Raw genomic sequence first — 20,408 nt, forward strand, 5'->3', positions numbered from 1 at the left:
GTGGCTGTCCATCAGTACACATATCAGCACGTTGGTCCTTGGACTCAGCACGCTGGCCCTTCCTGTGGACTGTTTGGGTGATTTTGGCCCACGTGGGCTGTCTGTTCAGTACACACAGGACTTCTGTTGGTGTCCACCAGCACACACAGGACGTTCATGGCTGTCCGTGCCTGTCCGTCAGTACATGCAGGACGTCTGTGGCTGTCTGTGTGTGTCTGTGTGTGTCCGTCAGCAGACACACAGGACATCTGTGGCTATCCATCAGTACACATATCAGCACGCTGATCCTTGGACTCAGCACGCTGGCCCTTCCCATGGACTGTTCGGGTGATTTTGGCCCACGTGGGCTGTCTGTTCAGTACACACAGGACATCCGTGGGTGTCTGTCTGCACACACAGGACGTCCGTGTGTGTCCGCCACCACACTGCGGACGTCCGTGGCTGTTCATGTGTGTCCGTGTGTGTCCGTCAGCACACACAGGACATCCGTGGCTGTCTATCAGTACACATATCAGCACGTTGGTCCTTGGACTCAGCACGCTGACCCTTCCCATGGACTGTTCGGGTGATTTTGGCCCATGCGGGCTGTCTGTTCAGTACACACAGGACGTCCGTGGGTGAACGCCAGCACACAGGACGTCTGTGGCTATCCGTGTCTGTCCGTCAGCACACACAGGACGTCTGTGGCTGTCCGTGTGTGTCCGTGTGTGTCTGTGTGTGTCCGTCAGCACACAAAGGCTGTCCGTGGCTGTCCATCAGTACACATATCAGCACGCTGGTCCTTTGACTCAGCACGCAGGCCCTTCCCGTGGACTGTTTGGGTTATTTTGGCCAACGTGGGCTGTCTGTTCAGTACACACAGGACATCCGTGGGTGTCTGCCAGCACACACAGGACGTCTGTGGCTGTCAGTCAGCACACACAGAACGTCTGTGGCTGTCCGTGTGTGTCCGTCACCACACACAGGACGTCCAAGGCTGTCCATCAGTGCACATATCAGCACGCTGGTCCTTGGACTCAGCACGCTGGTCCTTGGACTCAGCACGCTTGCCCTTCCCGTGGACTGTTCGGGTGATTTTGGCCCACGTGGGCTGTCTGTTCAGTACACACAGGACGTCCGTGGGTGTCCGTCAGCACACACAGGACGTCCGTGTGTGTCCGTCAGCACACACAGGACGTTTATGTATGTCCGTCAGCACACACAGGACGTCTGTGGCTGTCCGTGTGTGGTCGTCAGCACACACAGGACGTCCTTGGCTGTCCATCTGTACACATATCAGCACGTTGGTCCTTGGACTCAGCACGCTGACCCTTCTCGGGGACTGTTCGGGTGATTTTGGCCCAAGTGGGCTGTCTGTTCCGTACACACAGGACATCCGTGGGTGTCCGCCAGCACACAAAGGACATCTGTGGCTGTCCGAGTGTGTCCGTCTGTGTCTGACTGTGTCCGTCAGCACACACAAGACGTTCGTGGCTGTCCATCAGTACACATATCAGCACACTGGCCCTTCCCATGGACTGTTCGAGTGATTCTGGCCCATGTGGGCTCTCTGTTCAGTACACACAGGACGTCCGTGGGCGTCCGCCAGCACACACAGGACGTCTGTGGCTGTCCATCAGTACACATATCAGCACGATGGTCCTTGGACTCAGCACGCTGGCCCTTCCTGTGGACTGTTCGGGTGATTTTGGGCCACGTGGGTTGTCTGTTCAGTACACACAGGACGTCTGTGAGTGTCCGTCAGCACACACAAGACGTTTGGGTGTGTCCGTCAGCACACACAGGACGTTCGTGTCTGTCCGTCAGCACACACAAGACGTATGTGGCTGTCCGTGTGTGTCCGTGTGTGTCCATCAACACACACAGGCCGTCCGTGGCTGTCCATCAGTACACATATCAACACGTTGGTCCTTGGACTCAGCATGCTGGCCCTTCCCGTGGACTGTTTGGGTGATTTTGGCCCACTTGGGCTGTCTGTTCAGTACACACATGACGTCCGTGGGTGTCCACCAGCACACACAGGACGTCCGTGGCTGTCCGTCATCAGACACAGGACGTTCGTGGCTGTCTGTGTGTGTCCGTGGCTGTTCATGTGTGTCCGTGTGTGTCCGTCAGCACACACAGGACGTCTGTGGCTGTGTATCAGTACACATATCAGCACGTTGGTCCTTGGACTCAGCACGCTGACCCTTCCCATGGACTGTTCGGGTGATTTTGGCCCATGCGGGCTGTCTGTTCAGTACACACAGGACGTCCGTGGGTGTACGCCAGCACACACAGGACGTCTGTGGCTGTCCGTGTCTGTCCGTCAGCACACACAGGACGTCTGTGGCTGTCCGTGTGTGTCCGTGTGTGTTTGTGTGTGTCCGTCAGCACACAAAGACCGTCCGTGGCTGTCCATCAGTACACATATCAGCACGCTGGTCCTTTGACTCAGCACGCAGGCCCTTCCCGTGGACTGTTTGGGTTATTTTGGCCAACGTGGGCTGTCTGTTCAGTACACACAGGACGTCCGTGGGTGTCTGCCAGCACACACAGGACGTCCGTGGCTGTCCGTCAGCACACACAGAACGTCTGTGGCTGTTTGTGTGTGTCCGTCACCACACACAGGACGTCCAAGGCTGTCCATCAGTGCACATATCAGCACGCTGGTCCTTGGACTCAGCACGCTGGCCCTTCCCGTGGACTGTTCGGGTGATTTTGGCCCACGTGGGCTGTCTGTTCAGTACACACAGGACATCCGTGGGTGTCCGTCAGCACACACAGGACGTTCGTGTGTGTCCGTCAGCACACACAGGACGTTTGTGTATGTCCGTCAGCACACACAGGACGTCTGTGGCTGTCCGTGTGTGGCCGTCAGCACACACAGGACGTCCTTGGCTGTCCATCTGTACACATATCAGCACGTTGGTCCTTGGACTCAGCACGCTGACCCTTCTCGGGGACTGTTCGGGTGATTTTGGCCCACGTGGGCTGTCTGTTCCGTACACACAGGACATCCGTGGGTGTCCGCCAGCACACAAAGGACATCTGTGGCTGTCCGAGTGTGTCCGTCTGTGTCTGACTGTGTCCGTCAGCACACACAAGACGTTCGTGGCTGTCCATCAGTACACATATCAGCACCTTGATCCTTGAACTCAGCACACTGGCCCTTCCCATGGACTGTTCGAGTGATTCTGGCCCATGTGGGCTCTCTGTTCAGTACACACAGGACGTCCGTGGGTGTCCGCCAGCACACAGAGGACGTCTGTGGCTGTCCATCAGTACACATATCAGCACGATGGTCTTTGGACTCAGCACGCTGGCCCATCCTGTGGACTGTTCGGGTGATTTTGGGCCACGTGGGCTGTCTGTTCAGTACACACAGGACGTCTGTGAGTGTCCGTCAGCACACACAAGACGTTTGTGTGTGTCCGTCAGCACACACAGGACGTTCGTGTCTGTCCGTCAGCACACACAGGACGTATGTGGCTGTCCGTGTGTGTCCGTGTGTGTCCGTCAACACACACAGGCCGTCCGTGGCTGTCCATCAGTACACATATCAGCACGTTGGTCCTTGGACTCAGCATGCTGGCCCTTCCCGTGGACTGTTTGGGTGATTTTGGCCCACTTGGGCTGTCTGTTCAGTACACACATGACGTCTGTGGGTGTCCACCAGCACACACAGGACGTCCGTGGCTGTCTGTCATCACACACAGGACGTTCGTGGCTGTCTGTGTGTGTCCTTGTGTCTCTGTGTGTGTCCGTGTGTGTCCGTCAGCACACACAAACATCCGTGGGTGTCCGTCAGCACACATAGGATGTCCGTGGCTGTCCGTGTCTGTCCGTCAGCACACACAGGACGTCCGTGGCTGTCCATCAGTACACACAGGACGTTGGTTCTTGGACTCAGCACGCTGGCCCTTCCTGTGGACTGTTTGGGTGATTTTGGCCCACGTGGGCTGTCTGTTCAGTACACACAGGACGTCTGTTGGTGTCCAACAGCACACACAGGACGTCCGTGGCTGTCCGTGCCTGTCCGTCAGTACATGCAGGACGTCTGTGGCTGTCTGTGTGTGTCCGTGTGTGTCCGTCAGCACACACACAGGACATCTGTGGCTGTCCATCAGTACACATATCAGAACGCTGATCCTTGGACTCAGCACGCTGGCCCTTCCCATGGACTGTTCGGGTGATTTTGGCCCACGTGGGCTGTCTGTTCAGTACACACAGGACATCCATGGGTGTCTGTCAGCACACACAGGACGTCCGTGTGTGTCCCTCACCACACTGCGGACGTCCGTGGCTGTCCATGTGTGTCCGTGTGTGTCCGTCAGCACACACAGGACGTCTGTGGCTGTCTATCAGTACACATATCAGCACGTTGGTCCTTGGACTCAGCACGCTGACCCTTCCCATGGACTGTTCGGGTGATTTTGGCCCACGCGGGCTGTCTGTTCAGTACACACAGGACGTCCGTGGGTGAACGCCAGCACACACAGGACGTCTGTGGCTGTCCGTGTCTGTCCGTCAGCACACACAGGACGTCTGTGGCTGTCCGTCAGCACACACAGGACATCTGTGGCTGTCCGTGTCTGTCCGTCAGCACACACAGGACGTCCGTGGCTGTCCATCAGTACACACAGGACGTTGGTCCTTGGACTCAGCACGCTGGCCCTTCCTGTGGACTGTTTGGGTGATTTTGGCCCACGTGGGCTGTCTGTTCAGTACACACAGGACGTCTGTTGGTGTTGTAGTACCCACGACTGAGGTTCCCATTATCCGCAAAGGCCCTACCACAAGGTCCGGTTCAAGAGTTATAAGAGCTGGATTTGCCAAAGCTGTCCAGGAGTTGCTTGCACAGGAACAAACCGGGTTCAAGCAACTATTGATCCAGGAGTTGTCTGACTTGAAGCTGGAAGACACCGGTGAACCACTAGAGGTTCCAGACCCTGTCCATTCGAGCCAGTTCTCCTCCATCGGCCAGAATGAAGCCGGCCTGACCATTTCCACCTTCATACTCAATCCATCCAACCAACTTGCTTCCGGTTCAGAGATATAGCCGACCATCAGAAGGAGTAGTATGTGTTGTACTCTTTTTCCTTATCGAGGTTTTGTCCCACTGGGTTTTCCCGAAAGGTTTTAATGAGGCAACAAGCAAGCATACTATGAGTTCTGATCCGGACATCTCAAACCGCGACCGGTCTATTGTTTTCTTTATTTTTATTTCGGTTAAGACTTTGGCCATTTGTCTAGGCCTTTTTAATCTTTAAGTCCAGTAAGGAACATCTATTTAAACCCTTGTAGCTGCCAACTTTTCGGCTAAGTCTTTTTATGAAAAATCGTTTTTGCTTTAGCAAGGAAACCCTAAGTCTTTCAGTTGTGTGAAACATTGAGAGCAGCCGTGTGACATATCAAAGAGCCGATCCATTGTTCTTTGTGGCGTCCTTCGATCCATTCCATTCCTTGTCCGAATCTTGAGAGAGACATACGTCCAGCAAGAGCCGGATCCATACCTATCTTCCTGTCCGACCTAGGCATCTTGCTGAGAGAGACATACGTCCAGCAGCAGATCCCATCCGCCAATCTTCTCCTTTCTCTATCTTTTGTTTTTAGATTTCATTCAACCAATTCCATAAAAACCAAAAGAATCATATCTAGTTTCTGTTCTTGTTCCTGTTGAAAACTCACTAAAGGATTCCTATCTGTTTCAGGTTCGAACACAAGCAAGAGATAAGCCGGCCAGTACCATCCATCCGAGGCAAGACTGAACCGCGGAACGGCCATCAGTCAGTCCGTCCGTCCGTCCGTTCGACCCTCCGACCCGTGCCTACAACATTTTGGTATCAGAGCTGAAGTTTCCTGCGAAACTCAGTTCTTTCTGAACCCTAGCCGTCACAAATCCAAAAAAAAAAATATATATATTTACTTTCCTTATTTTTTTTAAATTTTCGGATTGTTCCCCAAGTTTTCGATTTTTGCATTTTTGAAAAAAAAATTAAAAGAAGTTTTACTTTCTTTCCAAGTTTTCGAAAATCCAAAAAAAAAAAAAATTCCCTCTTTCCTTTTTTTTTTTTAACTTGATTCGATTTTTTACCATAAATTTTTGCATTTGCTCTTAGCCTTGGTCGATACTCAAAGTATCCGACCCAAGCAACTATTTAACCCACCCCTTGCCTTTTAATCTTTCTTTGAGTTTCTTTGCAGAGAACTATGGGAGATGTAGGTCAAGACCAAGCGGCCATAAACGCTCAGCTCTTAGCTGACAATGAAGAACTAAGGGCGAGCCTTAGGACTATCACCGCCGAGCTTGCTCAGATACGGCAGGGAGGCAGGCCCAACGGACCTCGACCACCAGGAAGGCATCCGCCGGACCCGCATGACACTGACTCGGACGCAGACAGTACCGATGATACGCGCAGTCAGGACGAGGAGAGGCCGAACCGGGGAGGTAGGAGGAACGCGCGAGGACCCCGGGCCCAAGTAGGAGGAGGCCGCGACCATAGGGGAGGTCGAGACCGAGAGGAGGAAGAGCCTTGGTTGGGAGGCAAGGCGCTTAAGCTTCATCCCCCAACGTTTGCCGGCAAGGTTGATCCGGATGCCTACATCGTGTGGGAGAAGCGCATGGAGTACATCTTCGACTATTATCAATATAGTGAGGCCAAGAAGGTTGCCCTAGCAGCAGCCCAGCTGACGGACAATGCTCTTTCGTGGTGGGATCGAGACGTTGCTAAGTCCGGGCCAGTGTGGAGAGCGCGTAATTGGACCGAGATGCGGACCAAGCTTCGCGCGAGGTACATTCCATCTTACTACCAGCGTGATGTGCTAAAACGTTTTCGTAAACTTACGCAGGGAACTAAGACTGTGGAGGAGTACTTTGAGGAGTTCGAGGCTCTTAGGAATAAGCTTGAGACCGACGAGCCCGAGGAGACAATGATGTCCCAATTCCTGGAAGGGCTGCAAGACCGCATTGCCCGCAAGGTGGAGAGACAACACTATGAAGACTTCAACGATCTATTGCACTTTGCTACGCAAGCCGAGCAGCACATCAAGCGCAAGACGGCCAGTACCAGCCGCAGCAAACCTGCTTGGACTCAACCGGGTTCAAAGCAAGGCGACAAGGGCAAGACGATTGAGATTGAGAGCCGATTCAAGACAAACCCGGCTGAATCGTCCAATGCATCTAAGCCGGAGCAGGGTAAGACTCAAGCCCAAAATTTGCGTACTCGTGACATCATTTGTTATAAGTGTCAGGGCAAGGGCCACTATGCTCGGGATTGTCCAAACAAACGAGTGATGGTCCTAAAGGGGGATGGCGAGTATGAATCCCAAGATGAGGCAGAGGCCGCGGCAGCGATCTCTGATGAGGAAGTAACCGACTACCCGGAGACAGGCGAGCTGCTAGTGACCCGGAGAGCCCTTAGCACCCTCTTTGACCCAGAGACCATCCAGCGGGAGAACATCTTCCACACCAGATGTAGTGTTGATCACAAGGTATGTAGTTTGATCATAGATGGCGGATCTTGTACTAACGTGGCTAGCAAGTATCTTGTTGATAAGCTAGGGTTGATCAAAACTGCCCATCCTCGACCATACCGTCTCAAATGGCTCAATGATGAGACTGAGCTCAAGATTGCCGAACAAGTTGTTGTGTCCTTCAGTATTGGCAAGTACCACGACCAGGTCAAGTGTGATGTTGTGCCCATGCAAGCCGGCCATATACTTCTCGGAAGGCCATGGCAGTTTGACAAGGAGACACTTCACCATGGCCGCACCAACATCTACAGTTTCGTCCACAACAACAAGAAGCACAGCCTAGCACCTCTCAGCCCTCAAGAAGTTCATGATATGCAGAAGGCAATGACGCAGTCCGGCCAGGTAAGTAACACTAACCTTTACATGACTTCTGGACAAGTGCTTAAATCATTACAACGTGAGACACAGGTGCTACTAATGATCTTTAAGGAAGGTTGTTTTGCAGGTTTAGAAGCTCCTGAAGTACCGGACGTAGTACAAGACCTCATGGGACGTTACAAGGATGTCTTCCCTGACGAGATCCCTGCCGGTTTGCCCCCTATCCGTGGCATAGAACATCAGATCGATCTTGTACCCGGCGCGCCACTACCAAACCGAGCCGCTTACCGTGTCAACCCTGAGGAAGCTAAGGAGCTGGAACGGCAGGTCCAAGATCTCATGGACAAAGGCTACATCCGCGAGAGCCTTAGCCCCTGTGCAGTCCCGGTCCTACTAGTGCCTAAGAAAGATGGGTCATGGCGCATGTGTGTGGACTGCCGAGCCATCAACAACATAACCATCAAATATCGGTACCCTATACCTAGATTAGATGATATGTTGGATGAACTGAGTGGGTCTGTTGTGTTTTCTAAGATTGATCTCAGGAGTGGATACCATCAAGTCCGCATGAAGGAAGGAGATGAGTGGAAAACCGCCTTCAAGACCAAGCAAGGTCTATACGAGTGGCTGGTGATGCCGTTTGGCCTTACCAACGCCCCTAGCACCTTCATGAGACTCATGAATGAGGTCCTCCGACCTTACATTGGTAAATTCGTGGTTGTATACTTTGATGATATCTTGATTTACAGCAGGTCTTTAACTGAACACATGGGGCACCTAGAACAGGTTTTGAAAGCCTTAAGGCAAGAAGGCCTTTATGCTAACCTTAAGAAATGTGTATTCTGCACTGATCAATTGGTATTTTTAGGCTTTGTTGTGAGTTCACAGGGACTGAAGGTTGATGAAGAGAAGATCAAGGCGATACAAGACTGGCCGACTCCAACCACGATCGGACATATCCGCAGCTTCCATGGACTGGCCAGTTTCTATCGACGATTTGTGAAGGACTTCAGTACCATTGCCGCCCCAATGACCTCCGTGATCAAGAAAATGTAACCTTTGCTTGGGGCCCTGCCCAAGAGGAGTCTTTCAACAGGCTTAAATATAGCTTGACACATGCACCGGTTCTAACTCTTCCTAACTTTGATAAACCTTTTGAGATTGAGTGTGATGCTTCAGGGACAGGAATAGGAGCCGTGCTGACCCAAGGAGGACGGCCAGTGGCCTTTTTCAGTGAGAAATTGAGTGGAGCCGCCCTCAATTACCCCACCTATGATAAAGAGCTATATGCTCTAGTAAGGTCGCTTGAAACTTGGCAACATTATCTTTTGTCTAAAGAGTTTATTATTCATACAGATCATGAGACTCTTAAGCATTTGAGGGGCCAGACCACACTTAAGAAGAGGCATGCTAGGTGGCTGGAGTTCGTGGAAACCTTTCCTTATGTGATCAAGTACAAGAAGGGAAAGGACAACATAGTGGCCGACGCCCTATCCCGGCGCCACACACTCATTACCACCATGGAGGCTAAGATCATGGGTTTTGAGCAACTCAAAATATCTTATGAAACTGACCCTGATTTTTCTGAGCTTTACAGTAACACGGCTAAGGGAGCCATGGGTCCATTCTATCAGCAGGACGGATTCCTCTTCAAGGAGAAACGCCTGTGTATCCCTCATGGTTCCATGCGAGATTTACTGACCAGAGAAGCTCATGGGGGTGGATTGATGGGGCATTTCGGTCGGGACAAAACTCTGAGTGTCCTGTCCGACCACTTCTATTGGCCCCGGATGAGGCGCTACGTCGAGAGCCTTTGCTCCAAGTGCACTGTCTGTCTCAAAACCAAATCCAGGTCGCATCCTTATGGTTTACACATGCCTTTACCTATTCCTATTGCACCGTGGGTCGATCTGTCTATGGACTTTGTGCTGGGCTTGCCCAAGATAGAACACAAGGATTCTATTTTTGTTGTAGTGGACAGGTTCTCCAAGATGGCACACTTCATTCCGTGTTCCAAAACCAATGACGCAAGCCAAACCGCTGATCTCTTCTTCAAGGAAGTGGTGCGTTTACATGGAGTGCCTCGTACCATCGTGTCCGACCGAGACACAAAATTTCTCAGCCACTTCTGGAGGACATTGTGGAAAAAGCTTGGAACCAAGCTCCTTTTCTCGACCACTTGCCATCCACAGACTGATGGACAGACCGAGGTAGTAAACCGTACACTCTCTCAGTTATTGAGGGCTACGGTGGGTAAGAATCTTAAAAACTGGCTGAGTTGTTTGCCTTTCATTGAGTTTGCTTATAACCATGCAAGGCACTCTATTACTAACCTCTCCCCTTTTGAGATCGTGTACGGCTTTAGACCAGAGACGCCCATGGACCTAGCCGCATTGCCCCCAGCCATGCAAGTCAGCCAGAGTGGTGACAAAAAGGCTGAGTTTGTAAAGAACATGCACCGGCAAGTCAAGGAGACTTTGGAGAAGAAGGCTGAAAGGAACCGGATTAAGCTCAACAAGGGGCGCACAGAAGTTATCTTCCAGCCAGGCGACTGGGTGTGGCTCCACATGAGGCCAGAACGGTTTCCGGAAGAGAGGAAGAGCAAATTATCCCCACGGGGAGATGGACCATTCCGAGTGCTCGATCGGATCAATGACAATGCCTACCGGCTAGAACTGCCAGGTGAGTTCCAAGTTTCCCGAACGTTCAATGTATCTGATTTGTCTCCTTATATTGCAGATGATGGAGATGTTCTGAGGACAGAACCTGTTCAAGAGGGAGGGGATGTTGTAGTACCCACGACTGAGGTTCCCATTATCCGCAAAGGCCCTACCACAAGGTCCGGTTCAAGAGTTATAAGAGCTGGATTTGCCAAAGCTGTCCAGGAGTTGCTTGCACAGGAACAAACCGGGTTCAAGCAACTATTGATCCAGGAGTTGTCTGACTTGAAGCTGGAAGACACCGGTGAACCACTAGAGGTTCCAGACCCTGTCCATTCGAGCCAGTTCTCCTCCATCGGCCAGAATGAAGCCGGCCTGACCATTTCCACCTTCATACTCAATCCATCCAACCAACTTGCTTCCGGTTCAGAGATATAGCCGACCATCAGAAGGAGTAGTATGTGTTGTACTCTTTTTCCTTATCGAGGTTTTGTCCCACTGGGTTTTCCCGAAAGGTTTTAATGAGGCAACAAGCAAGCATACTATGAGTTCTGATCCGGACATCTCAAACCGCGACCGGTCTATTGTTTTCTTTATTTTTATTTCGGTTAAGACTTTGGCCATTTGTCTAGGCCTTTTTAATCTTTAAGTCCAGTAAGGAACATCTATTTAAACCCTTGTAGCTGCCAACTTTTCGGCTAAGTCTTTTTATGAAAAATCGTTTTTGCTTTAGCAAGGAAACCCTAAGTCTTTCAGTTGTGTGAAACATTGAGAGCAGCCGTGTGACATATCAAAGAGCCGATCCATTGTTCTTTGTGGCGTCCTTCGATCCATTCCATTCCTTGTCCGAATCTTGAGAGAGACATACGTCCAGCAAGAGCCGGATCCATACCTATCTTCCTGTCCGACCTAGGCATCTTGCTGAGAGAGACATACGTCCAGCAGCAGATCCCATCCGCCAATCTTCTCCTTTCTCTATCTTTTGTTTTTAGATTTCATTCAACCAATTCCATAAAAACCAAAAGAATCATATCTAGTTTCTGTTCTTGTTCCTGTTGAAAACTCACTAAAGGATTCCTATCTGTTTCAGGTTCGAACACAAGCAAGAGATAAGCCGGCCAGTACCATCCATCCGAGGCAAGACTGAACCGCGGAACGGCCATCAGTCAGTCCGTCCGTCCGTCCGTTCGACCCTCCGACCCGTGCCTACAACAGTTGGTGTCCAACAGCACACACAGGACGTCCGTGGCTGTCCGTGCCTGTCCGTCAGTACATGCAGGACGTCTGTGGCTGCCTGTGTGTGTCCGTGTGTGTCCGTCAGCACACACACAGGACATCTGTGGCTGTCCATCAGTGCACATATCAGAACGCTGATCCTTGGACTCAGCACGCTGGCCCTTCCCATGGACTGTTCGGGTGATTTGGGCCCACGTGGGCTGTCTGTTCAGTACACACAGGACATCCATGGGTGTCTGTCAGCACACACAGGACGTCCGTGTGTGTCCCTCACCACGCTGCGGACGTCCGTGGCTGTCCATGTGTGTCCGTGTGTGTCCGTCAGCACACACAGGACGTCTGTGGCTGTCTATCAGTACACATATCAGCACGTTGGTCCTTGGACTCAGCACGCTGACCCTTCCCACAGGACATCCGTGGGTGTCCGCCAGCACACAAAGGACATCTGTGGCTGTCCGAGTGTGTCCGTCAGCACACACAGGACGTCTGTGGCTGTCTATCAGTACACATATCAGCACGTTGGTCCTTGGACTCAGCACACACATGACTTCTGTGGTTGTCCATCAGTATACATATCAGCACGCTGGTCCTTGGACTCAGCACGCTGGCCCTTCCTATGGACTGTTCGGGTTATTTTGGCCCACGTGGGCGGTCTGTTCAGTACACACAGGACGTCTGTGTGTCCGTCAGCACACACAGGACGTCCGCGGCTGTCCTTCAGCATACACAGAACGTACGTGGCTGTCCGTGTGTGTCCGTGTGTGTCCGTCAGCACACACAGGACGTCCGTGGCTGTCCATCAGTACACATATCAGCACGTTGGTCCTTGGACTCAGCACGCTGACCCTTCCCGTGGACTGTTTGGGTGATTTTGGCCCACGTGGGCTGTCTGTTCAATACACAAAGGACGGCTGTGGGTGTCCGCCAGCACACACAGGACGTTTGTGGCTGTCCGTGTGTGTCCGTCTGTGTCCATCAGCACACACAAGACTTCCATGGATGTCCATCGGTACACATATCAGCACGTTGGTCCATGAACTCAGCACGCTGGCCCTTCCCGTGGACTGTTTGGGTGATTTTGGCCCACGTGGGCTGTCTATTCAGTACACACAGGATGTCCGTGGGTGTCCGCCAGCACACACAGGACGTCCATGGCTGTTCGTGTGTGTACGTCTGTGTCCGACTGTGTCAGTCAGCACACATAGGACGTATGTGGCTGTCCATCAATACATATATCAGCACGTTGGTCCTTGGACTCAGCACGCAGGCCCTTCCCGTGGACTGTTTGGGTTATTTTGGCCAACGTGGGCTGTCTGTTCAGTACACACAGGACGTCCGTGGGTGTCTGCCAGCACACACAGGACATCTGTGGTTGTCCGTTAGCACACACAGAACGTCTGTGGCTGTCCGTGTGTGTCCGTCAAACACACAGGACGTCCAAGGCTGTCCATCAGTACACATATCAGCACGCTGGTCCTTGGACTCAGCACGCTGGCCCTTCCCGTGGACTGTTCAGGTGATTTTGGCCCATGTGGGCTGTCTATTCAGTAGACATAGGACGTCCGTGGGTGTCCATCAGCACACACAGGACGTCCGTGTGTGTCCGTCAGCACACACAGGACGTCTGTGTGTGTCCGTCAGCACACACAGGACGTCTGTGGCTGTCCGTGTGTGTCCGTCAGCACACACAGGACGTCCGTGGCAGTCCATCTGTACACGTATCAGCACGTTGGTCCTTGGATTCAGCACGCTGACCCTTCCCGTGGACTGTTCGGGCGATTTTGGCCCACGTGGGCTGTCTGTTCAGTACACAGAGGATGTCCGTGGGTGTCTGCCAGCACACACAGGTCATCTGAGGCTGTTCGAGTGTGTCCGTGTGTGTCTGTCAGCACACACATGACGTATGTGGCTGTCCATTAGTATACATATCAGCACGCTGGTCCTTGGACTCAGCACGCTGGCCCTTCCTGTGGACTGTTCGGGTGATTTTGGCCCACGTGGGCGGTCTGTTCAGTACACACAGGACGTCTGTGTGTCCGTCAGCACACACAGGACGTCCGCGGCTGTCCTTCAGCATACACAGGACGTACGTGGCTGTCCGTGTGTGTCCGTCAGCACACACAGGACGTCCGTGGCTGTCCATCAGTACACATATCAGCACGTTGGTCCTTGGACTCAGCACGCTGACCCTTCCCGTGGACTGTTTGGGTGATTTTAGCCCACGTGGGCTGTCTGTTCAATACACAAAGGACGTCTGTGGGTGTCCACCAGCACACACAGGACGTTTGTGGCTGTCCGTGTGTGTCCGTCTGTGTCCATCAGCACACACAAGACTTCCGTGGATGTCCATCGGTACACATATCAGCACGTTGGTCCATGGACTCAGCACGCTGGCGCTTCCCGTGGACTGTTTGGGTGATTTTGGCCCACGTGGCTGTCTATTCAGTACACACAAGACATCCGTGGGTGTCCGCCAGCACACACTGGACGTCCGTCATTGCGAACGGTAGGAGCCGCTGCATGAAAACATGACAGTCGTGACTCTTCATACCAGAAAATTTTTTTCCTTGCTCGATGCATCTTGAGAATTTTGACACATATCCATCTGGAAACTTTACATCAGAATTTACCCAGTCAAACAACTTTTGCTTCGCCACCCCAGACAATCTAAAATTCGGAACTGGTAATTTTCCTTCTCTTGTCACATGCAGCTCTGGTCTTGCACATAACTCTGGCAAATCCAACCTCGATTTCAAATTATCTTTACTCTTTCCCTTCACATCCAAAAGAGTGTTCATGATATTCTCAAAAACATTCTTCTCTATGTGCATCATATCAAGGTTGTGCCTTAAGAGATGATCCTTCCAATATGGAAGTTCCCAAAATATGCTCTTCTTATGCCAATTATGAGATGCCGTATACCCGTCTGGCATGTTAGGTGGAGTGTGCCAATTTCCTCCAACTTTACATGTCTCCTTAGCACCGTAATAATCAATCTGCTCTAACAAAGTTGCTCCTGGTTGCATTACTGGGGGAGGAACATGCACTACCTTGTTTTTCCTAAACAATTTCTTGTTCTTACGATATGTATGATGCGGCGGAAGAAATCTACGGTGACAATCAAACCAACATGACTTCCTCCCATTTTTCAGCTGAAAAGCATCTGTCCTATCCATACAATATGGACATGATAATCTTCCATGTGTGGTCCAACCCGATAACATTCCATATGCGGGGAAGTCACTAATGGTCCACATAAGCACTGCACGCATATTAAAGTTTTGTTGCTGCGAGTAATCCCATGTCTGCACGCCATGATGCCACAACATCTTCAGCTCATGGATCAAAGGTTGCAAAAAAACATCAAGTGCTCGCTTTGGATGTTTTGGACCAGGCACTAGAATACTCAAGAACAAAAATTCTCTTTGCATGCACATCTCCGGAGGGAGGTTGTATGGCGTCAAGATGACAGGCCATAAAGAGTATTGCCTTCCAGACATACCAAATGGACTAAATCCATCCGTGCATAAGCCAAGATAAACGTTCCTAAACTCATTCGCAAAGTCGGAATATACGGTTTGAAAGTGTTTCCATGCCTTTGCATCTGAGGGATGTGTAATCTCGCCATCTTTCACCGAATGTTGGGCATGCCATCTCATCGACGCGGCTGTCCTTTCTGAGTGGTACAAACGCTTCAATCTATCTGTGATCGGTAAGTACCACATACGTTTGTACGGCACAGGATTCCTTCCTGTGGTTTCTTGATATCTTGGTTTTTGACAAAATCGACATTCCGTCAGTTTTTCATCATCTTTCCAGTAAATCATGCAGTTGTCAATGCATACATCAATCATTTCAGATGGTAGACCAAGACCGGCAACTAGCTTCTGAATTTCATAGAAATTATCAGCAGCAAGATTACCTTCTGGTAAATACTCATTAATGAGTTGAGCCCACGAATCCATGCACTTCTCATTTAGATTATGATCACTTTTAATAGTCATCATCCTAGATGCTAGTGATAATCTAGAAAGCCCTTCTCTACATCCTTCGTAGATGGGTTCATTGGCAGCGTCTAACATATTATAAAATCGTTGTGCGTCTATGTTAGGTTCTTCCCTACTACTATCAGGAATAGCAGCTTCATGCAATGCATCTGTAACCATATCATGATACCTATTTCCCTGTTGCTCATACCCATCCCCCGCATTGTTTCCATACATATTTTGCTCATACCCATCCCCCGCATTATTTCCAAACATATTTTGCTCATACCCATCACCCGCATTATTTCCAAACATATTTGGCTCACGAGGATCATAATAATCTGCATTATAATTTGGCAGTTCAAATCCCTGACCCGTACTACTACTTGATGCACCTTCCCCATGCAAAAACCATATGTAGTAATTTGGTCTAAATCCTCTATTATATAAATGCCTCTTCACAGTATCTATTTCTAAATATGGCTCGTTCTTGCATTTTCTACAGGGACAAAAGATTTTACCATGCTCCCTTGCGAATGGTTGATTAGTTGCCTGTTGTAAAAATCCTCGTAGTCCAGCACGATACTCTTTCGTTACTTCACCAGTCTCCGGATCCTTATGATTGTACATCCATGCCCGTAACGCGTATATTTCATGTCCGGACGCCATTTTCTCTCAACTTTTTATTTTTTTCTTACTCACAACTCACGGCAAATATATTTATCTCAACTTTTTTTTTTTTTTTCTTTCTTTTTTCTTTCGTTTTTTTTTCCAATGGTCGCTCACTTCTCACAGATGCTATATATAGACATCTGAAAAATATTTGCAAGACACTTGCAAGGGAATTGCGACGGCAATTGCAACGGAATTGCGATGCCTTTCCCCTTTGCAAGGGATTAGCGAGAGAGATTTGTCCCTTGCAAATATTAGTTACACTTAGAAAAAACGTGTATCACCAACCTATACGTTTTTTTGCGAGATTAGTTACACAAAACAAAAAACGTGGTCACCAACCTATCCGTTTTTTTTGCGACGGAATTGCAACGAACATATACGGTATTGCAATTCTCACGCAAATTCCTTGCAAATTTGTAACGGATTTGCGACGATATCTTCAATCGCAAATTTGCGACGGGTTTGCGTGAGTTTGCGGAAAAGTCTCGCAAATTGGTTGCAAATTTGCGACGAAATTATTTTGATGCAAATTTGCGAGCGTTTTGCGAGGAAAATTATTTTCGTCGCAATGCCCTTGCGGATCCGTTGCGCATTTGCGAGGAAATTTTTCCCTTGCAAATTTCCCTTGCAACAGGCGTGCTTTCTTGTAGTGTAAGTGTCCCACTTGTCAACTGGTGAAGGCAGAACATCAGGTTCCTAGTGGTCTACTTCAGAACCAACCCATACCAGAATGGAAATGGGATCTTTTTCACAATGGATTTTGTGACTGGGTTTCCCACGACCAGGAATAAGAAAGATGCAGTGTGGGTTGTGGTTGATCGGCTAACCAAGTCGGCTCATTTCCTGCCTATCAACAAAGGGGATGGGGTCGACAGGATTGTGCAAGTGTGCCTAGACGAGATAGTGAGGTTGCATGGTGTTCCAGCAAGCATTGTCTCGGACAGGGATCCAAGATTTACATCTTATTTCTGGCAGGCTTTCCAAAAAGCCTTGCGAACCAGAGTGAATATGAGCACATCTTATCATCCTCAAACGGATGGGCAGTCTGAAAGGACAATCCAAACCTTGGAGGATATGCTAAGGGCGTGTGTGTTATACTGGGGAGAGTCTTGGGAAAAACACTTACCCTTAGTGGAGTTTGCTTACAACAACAGCTTCCATACAAGCATTGGTATGTCGCCATATGAGGCTTTGTATGGTAGGCCGTGCAGGACACCCCTATGCTGGACCCAAGTGGGGGAGCGTAGCATGTTGGGTCCTGAGATTGTAGAACAGACCACTGACAAGATCAGGATGGTCAAAGAGAAGATGAAAGAGGCGTAGGACCGCCAAAAGAGCTATGCAGACAAGCGTAGGAAACATCTTGAGTTTGAGGTCAATGACCTGGTGTATCTCAAGATGATTACCTTTAAGGGTAGGACCAGGGTTTCTGTACGAAAGAAACTGGATCCTAGGTACTTGGGTCCATTCAGGATCATAGAGAGAGTGGGTGCAGTGGCATACAAGGTTAACTTGCCATCAGCAATGGATGCATACCACAATGTGTTCCATGTATCCCAACTCCGGAAATGCTTGTCTGAACAAGACATTGTCTTGCCCGAGATTCCTGCTGACCTTGGTAAGGACCTGGCTTTCGAAACCTTGCCGGTTCGGATTGTGGATCGGTCAGAGAAAGCTATGAGAAAGAAGACAGTTCCCATGAACAAAGTGGTGTGGGATTACAATGGTAAGGACCTCATCACTTGGGAAACAGAAGCAAAAATGAAAGCTATGTATCCGGATTGGTACATACAATTTCTTCCTGAGGAAACACTTAACATGGATTCGAGGACGAATCCCAAGTTAGTGGGGGAGACTTGTCATGTCCCCGATCCTAGATAGGATCGCCCGGACGGGCCATGGTGCGGGGAGACGCACCAGTCAGGTCATTAGACCTTTAGACAAGCGTATCATGGTCCTGAATGAAGGTTAAGGGCATCAGTCAGCTGAGACTTAACCAGGATACGATGGAAACAAGGGTAAAGGAGTTGAGTGAGTGTTTAGGCAGCTGGATGAGTGTTGGTTTGAGTTCAATCAGCTCGGTTCAGCTGGTATTCAGTTCACCATGATCTGTTCAGCTCACAGGAGCTGGTGGACTAGCTCACTCAGCTGGGAACAGCTGGAGGTCAGCTCAATCCAGTGAATGGTGCGTTCTGGTTCGGATCAGTGTGGACGAGTCCGGGACGGTTACTGGGCGAGCCGATGGTCCGGGTGCAGGACGGTTCGACCAAATTGGTCTTAGGCTTGGGACAGGGAGTGGGCAAGCTTCCAGAGTGTGAGCTGAGGCTCAGTGATCGATTTGTCAAAGGAAGAAAAGGGGAGAAACCGCCAATGGGCGGTTATGGGACGGTTTTGGGAAGAAGGGATGTGATTTTTGGTAACTGTTCGCCCAGGCGGTTGGGGACAGTTTAAGTCGTCCTCTCTCTCTCATTTCTGCCATTCTAGTCGATTTTTACTCACTTTCACACAGAGAGAAACACAGAGAAAATTCAAGAGAGAAAGAGAGACACAAACCTTGGATTGGCCGATTTGATCCAAGCGATTGTTCTTGAGTGTTCCTTGTGTGTTTGGGCGTGTGATCAAGAGGATGGATTTGAGGCAGAAAGACAAGGAGAAGGCAAAGGAGAAAGAGAAGGAAGTCGCCCCTGGAGGCCGAACTCCTAAGGTGAGAGGTGTGGCCAAGAGTAACCGGACAAGGCCGCGGATGATGGCCGTGTGAGTCTGGCCGGTTTGGATCGATTGGCCACTCCTTACTCTGACTTCTTCTACTCTGTTTTCTTCATAAATATTGTACTATGGATTGTTTTATGATATTACAGGGAAGGATCTATCGATCTTAAGGCCTTGGCCTGATCAAATCCCCATGAAAGCCCCTAGTTCTTGTGTGGGCTGTTCATGGCCGAGATCACTATGATCTGAGCCGGTTCTTTTGAATCTGATTATGGGAATATTTTTCTTCTGAATTGTCATGATTTATCATGAATTTTATTTGGTATTTGGATCTCTTTTTAAAGGGGTCAGATTTGACATTTTTGATGATTGTTCTTGACTAGATTGGATCCGACCATGCAATGTGAACTGATTCTTGTTTTGTAATCTAACCTTGTGATTGTGTGTTTGTTTGTGTTGGATCCAGGACCAGAAATGGACCGTGGTAAGGGAAAAGCACCATGAGGACCGCAGCCATGGGAAGATGTGTGGTGATTGGGTTGATTCTGAAAATTGTGTAATTATTGTAGCCTATTGTGCAACTTGTGAACTTATGCGATTCTAGTGTGTGATCTATTTATTAGGATGATGAATGATGTATGAACCTTGGTTATTATCTATGAAATATCTATTTGCCCTAGTCGATGTTGGATTGTTTAAGTGTGAATGTTGGAACCTCAAAACTCTGAAAAAGACTTAGAATTATTTAACACTTGAACTTGAATATGTAAATGAAACTGGTTGCATTGTTTGGTGAGGCCGCGGTCTGGTTGGATTGGGGAATCCAGGATCGGGTCTTACAGGTGCTCCCCAAGGTGATACACTAGGGCGTATGAACCCCTTCTCAAGCAAATCCTCAAGTTGCTTCTTCAGCTCTGCCATCTCAGCTGGTGCCATTCTATATGGATTTTTATATAATGGGGCCGTTTCAGGTTCCAATTCAATGATGAATGGGTCAGCCCTATCAGGGGTAATGCCCTGTAGTGCCCCAAACACATCCTGAAATTCCCGAACCAACAGTATACCCTCTGGGTCACAGGCCCCTACAACCTAATCAGTGTAAATGGTAGCCAAAAAGGCCTCAAAACCATTTCCAAGCATCCGTTCTACTTGGACTGCTGAAACCACCAAACTACAAGAGGTTGGCTTGATTCCTTGGTACTTAATCAGGGTCCAAACTCGTTCTCAAGTTGCACCCTTCCCCGGTGACAATCTAGAGTTGCCTGATACTTTCCCAACCAGTCCATGCCCAAGATCACTTCATGATGCT

The 20,408-nt window shown here is 49.8% G+C and overlaps 1 protein-coding gene across 1 annotated transcript; it reads right to left on the reverse strand.

The window, feature by feature from the left end:
- Nucleotides 1-14,223: 14,223 nt before the first annotated feature.
- LOC106359087 lies at nt 14,224-16,384 on the reverse strand. Its single transcript, XM_048772024.1, has 2 exons — nt 14,343-16,384; nt 14,224-14,245 (listed from the first exon to the last, which is right to left on the reverse strand). The coding sequence occupies exons 1-2, from the start codon at nt 16,382-16,384 to the stop codon at nt 14,224-14,226; spliced, it is 2,064 nt and encodes a 687-aa protein (XP_048627981.1).
- Between the last annotated feature and the right edge of the window lie 4,024 nt (nt 16,385-20,408).

This window comes from Brassica napus, unplaced genomic scaffold (assembly GCF_020379485.1).
Source record: "Brassica napus cultivar Da-Ae unplaced genomic scaffold, Da-Ae ScsIHWf_1410;HRSCAF=1992, whole genome shotgun sequence".
Lineage (NCBI taxonomy): Eukaryota > Viridiplantae > Streptophyta > Magnoliopsida > Brassicales > Brassicaceae > Brassica > Brassica napus.

Bases quoted from the DNA above. Each gene is read 5' to 3' on its own strand.
- LOC106359087 (XM_048772024.1), bottom strand. From the start codon at position 16,384: ATGGCGTCCGGACATGAAATATACGCGTTACGGGCATGGATGTACAAT. The intron at 14,246-14,342 runs GTTTCCAGATGG...GTTTTCATGCAG, and splicing joins TGGGTAAATTCTGATGTAAA to CGGCTCCTACCGTTCGCAAT.